The 4,485-nt window shown below is 37.3% G+C and overlaps 1 protein-coding gene across 1 annotated transcript; it reads left to right on the plus strand.

Annotated features, from left to right (window-relative positions):
- Positions 1-183: 183 nt before the first annotated feature.
- LOC150030076 (alpha-L-fucosidase 2-like) lies at positions 184-3,942 on the plus strand. Its single transcript, XM_090310094.1, is given in 9 exon segments — positions 184-1,073; positions 1,382-1,514; positions 1,866-2,024; positions 2,225-2,449; positions 2,545-2,646; positions 2,723-2,858; positions 3,093-3,288; positions 3,465-3,702; positions 3,704-3,942. Coding segments are annotated over 9 exon segments (2,133 nt in total). The 5' UTR covers positions 184-201; the 3' UTR covers positions 3,776-3,942.
- Positions 3,943-4,485: the final 543 nt, after the last annotated feature.

Here is a 4,485-nt window from a genome sequence, read left to right on the forward strand (position 1 = left end):
TTGAATAGGTTCAACTTATCCCTTACTAGGAAGGGATGCCTATTTTAGCATTTCAAAAATAAATTTTTCTTTCCCCAAAATTCTCATTTACTGTTTCTTCTCTTTTGGAGTTTTAGTTGCTTATCATACTGAAGACTTCATAGAGCATTAAAGCTGAAGCAGTTTGTATGAGTATTATGTTATACTGACAATTTTGGGATCATGCAGGTTTATCAACTTCTGGGTGACATTAAGCTAGAGTTTGATGTTTCCCATCAGTCATATACTCCACAGACTTATCATCGGGAATTAGACTTAAATACAGCCACAGCAAGGGTGAAGTACTCTGTCGGTGATGTAGAATTTACAAGGGAACATTTTGCGTCTAACCCGGATCAAGTAATTGTAACCAAGATCGCTGCAAGCAAACCAGGATCTTTGTCATTCATTGTGTCCATTGATAGCAAGTTACATCACAGCTCACATGTAGTAGATGGTCAAAGTCTAATCGTACTACATGGAAGCTGTCGTGGTGTGAGGATTCCTCCAAAAATGGATTTAGATGACAATCCCAAAGGCATTCAATATTATGCTGTTCTTAGTTTACAGGTTAGTGATGGCAGTGGAGTAGTACACGATTTAGATGAAAAGAAGTTGAAGGTTAATGGCTCAGATTGGGCTGTCTTGCGTCTGGTGGCTTCGTCATCTTTTGAAGGGCCATTTACAGAGCCTTCATTGTCTAGGAAGGATCCTTCTTCTGAGTCACTTGCTACAATGAAAAAGATAAAAAATTTGTCTTATTCCGATCTTTATGCACGACATTTGAATGATTATCAGAGTCTTTTTAACCGCGTTTCATTGCATCTTTCAAAGAGCTCTAAGAACGGATCTTCTTCAACTAATTCTGGAGGAAAGGAAGTTAGAGTAGCTTCTACTGCAGAGAGGGTAAAATCTTTTCGGACTGATGAAGACCCATCTTTGGTAGAGCTGCTATTTCAATATAGTCGGTATCTACTTATCGCTTGTTCACGGCCTGGAACTCAGGTGGCAAACCTTCAGGGTATATGGAACAAGAACGTCGAACCAGCATGGGAGTAAGTTTCTAGTCTTATTCTTATTATTTTAATGTTATGTTGCTTTATATTTTCATCTAATGCATTTTAGAAGTTAGAGTTTAATAAAAATGTGGAAGAAAGTGAACTGAGCGAACCATAACTGTATCTCTCTCTATCTACCTTTCTCCTGATCCCTTCAGTTTGGAATGTTGCATAACAAGATGAAGTTCAATACCAACTGTTAATGACAAAATGTGGTAGCCTATTTTTCTCATAGACATTTTTCTTTGATTCATCTCCTTAGATGCTTATCTAGTTTCCCTTTTATTTTCTTCAGTGGTGCTCAGTGGTGCTCCGCACTTGAACATTAATCTTCAAATGAACTATTGGCCATCCCTTCCGTGCAACCTTAAAGAGTGCCAGGAACCATTGTTTGATTTCACATCCTTCTTGTCTATCAATGGGCGTAAAACTGCAAAAGTAAGCTTCTGTACCTTTGATACTTATTTGTTCTGTGCTGTACATAATTGTTTTAACAATCCAATTTTAGTTCTCTTTAGTGATATTAGAAAGAGATCAATAATCAAAATACATGGTTTTGTTTGAGATGAAATGCTGAAGAACAATTAGTTAACGTGTCCAAGAATATGTGATTTTCGGCTCTAGCTATTTTTAGTTCTACCATTTTAATTTTGGTTAACATATATTGTGTACTGAAGATCAATAGCCTAAATCTGTCGTTTTTGGGGCTTGCCCTATGGTTTCCATTATAGGGAAAACATTCTTTACCTTGTCTGTGTCATTGTCCTCACCTGTTTTTGAATTTTATAGGTGAACTATGAAGCAAACGGTTGGGTGGCTCATCAAGTATCGGACATCTGGGCGAAAAGTTCTCCGGATCGAGGACAGGCTGTTTGGGCTTTATGGCCAATGGGTGGAGCATGGCTTTGTACCCACCTGTGGGAGCATTACACTTACACAATGGACAAAGTAAGTTCCTGCGTGCAATTGTATGGCTGTCTTTGTTCAGTGCTTAGTTTGAGCAGATGTTTTGTGGTACTGAAGTTGAGTATAGAACAGTGTTACTTCTAGAGAAAAATAAGTTACCTTCGTACTGCAAATTCAGTAAACTCACCTTTAATAAATGGAAATTTCTGTTCATTATCTTATATAATTCAATCCACCTTCAGAATTTTTTAAAAAACAAGGCATATCCTCTGATGGAAGGATGCGCATCATTTCTGTTGGATTGGTTAATTAATGGCAAGGACGGATATTTGGAAACAAACCCATCAACATCCCCAGAGCACATGTTCATAGCTCCTGATGGTAAACCTGCTAGTGTGAGTTATTCAACAACAATGGATATTGCTATCATAAAGGAGGTTTTCTCATCCATCATATCTGCTGCAGAGGTGAAGCTTTTTTGCCATGCTCGTAAAATGGAACTTTTTTACTTCATCTGCTCGATGTATTTGTTTATGTTTTCCAAAGTTTACATGTTTAATAGATTCTGGGAAAAAGCAAGGATACTTTTATCGACAAGGTCCGAAGGGCTCAAGCTAGGCTATTACCTTATAAGATAGCTAAAGATGGTTCTCTTATGGAATGGGTATGTAAGTATCTCATCTCTTAACCAGGAGCATTGAATTATCTAGACCGCCCTAACTCAACATTTCTTGTATTAGGCTCTTGACTTCGAGGACCGAGAAGTGCATCATCGACATGTATCGCACCTGTTTGGGCTGTATCCAGGGCACACCATAACTGTTGAGAAAACTCCCAACATTTCGGAAGCTGCAAACAATACTCTTCATAAAAGAGGTTTCTAATCGTCAACCAACTTCTTGGGATTTCGTTCTACATTAGGCTTTATTAGACATAGCCACATAGGGATGAATCTTATTTAGAATCTGTTATATTTCTGACTAGCAACCAGTACTTTTTTTTATGTAATTATTTTGGTTTGTCTGTTAATAATTTGAAAGGATATAAGATAAACTTCATTTGACCACTGTGCTAAACAACAGTGCTTATAGACTTTCTCATGTGAAACAGGAGAGGAAGGTCCAGGATGGTCGACGGCATGGAAAATCGCTCTATGGGCTCGTCTTCAGAACAGCGAGCACGCATACCGGATGGTCAATCATTTGTTCGATCTCGTGGATCCAGATCATGAAAGTGATTATGAAGGGGGCCTATACAGCAATTTGTTCACTGCCCACCCCCCTTTCCAAATAGATGCCAACTTTGGGTAAGCTACATGGTTTACACATAGTGTATTCACTTTTTTTTTGTGCATGGAGGTTGCCAATGAAGTACATTTGTAAGCCAAATGAAACAATAGTACTCTTTCTCTGGAAAATCTACAAGCAATCTAATCATATAGTTTTTTATGCTTCTTTTCTTGGGTGCTGCTGGCCTATCCAGATTCTCAGCTGCAATTGCTGAAATGCTCGTCCAGAGCACCGTTAAGGATCTGTACTTGCTTCCTGCTCTTCCCCGCGATGTCTGGCCGTACGGTTGCGTTAAAGGATTGAAGGCGCGGGGTGGCTTGACAGTAAACATGTGCTGGACAGGAGGGGATCTTGATGAGGTCGGTCTTTGGTCGTCAGAACAAATTTCCCTTACAACATTACACTACAGAGGGACTACAGTAGCAGCAAATTTTATCATCTGGCAAAGTCTATACTTTCAATAGGCTGTTGAAATGTGTTAGAACATACTCTCAACCAAAATGATCTTCTACCTCACAACAACAGCAATTGATTTTAAAATCTGTGAAGATGTTCTTTGATTCTTTCAGAATATGAAAGATTTCAGAATCTGAACAAGAAACTTCTTCCCACCATCTGAAAGTCCACAATTTCGTTTTGTTATACAATGATTGTTGATCAACTATTCATTATCACATTTTTTTTTGGGGAGGGGGGGGGGGGGAGGGGGGTGGGGGTGGGGGAGTGGAATTTATTGTATTCACACATAATAGTAGTGAATAATACTATGTTCTTAGGAATGCTTTTGATAATTTTACTATTTATTATAAAGAAATGAAGAATCTTGCCAATGTTAGTTCTTTATATAAAAGTACTTTGTATATTTCTGTATTCTGTATAACTACTCAAAAGATAGATATGTAAAATCTGTAAAATCTTCAATAATCCACTAAAATACGCCTACAAATACGTAACGACCCGACAATCCTTATAACTATTAACACTTTATTTCTTTAATATCCGTAAATATTTTGATCAGTTTGAAGAAGTTATAAGAGTAAGTTATTATTGTCACTTATACTTAAAAAAAGAAAGAAAAAAAAAAATAAATAAAAAGTTACAATAATTGACATATACTATCTTACTTGTGATTAAAAGTTAAATTTTTGTACCACTCTTTGTTGTACTAAAAGAAAAGTACTCTCGAGTTTCAAAATTAATGAAAGGCCAAGAAA

The sequence above is a fragment of the Benincasa hispida genome, unplaced genomic scaffold, assembly GCF_027475165.1.
Source record: "Benincasa hispida cultivar pf3 unplaced genomic scaffold, pf3_genome.v1.1 HicScf608, whole genome shotgun sequence".
NCBI lineage: Eukaryota > Viridiplantae > Streptophyta > Magnoliopsida > Cucurbitales > Cucurbitaceae > Benincasa > Benincasa hispida.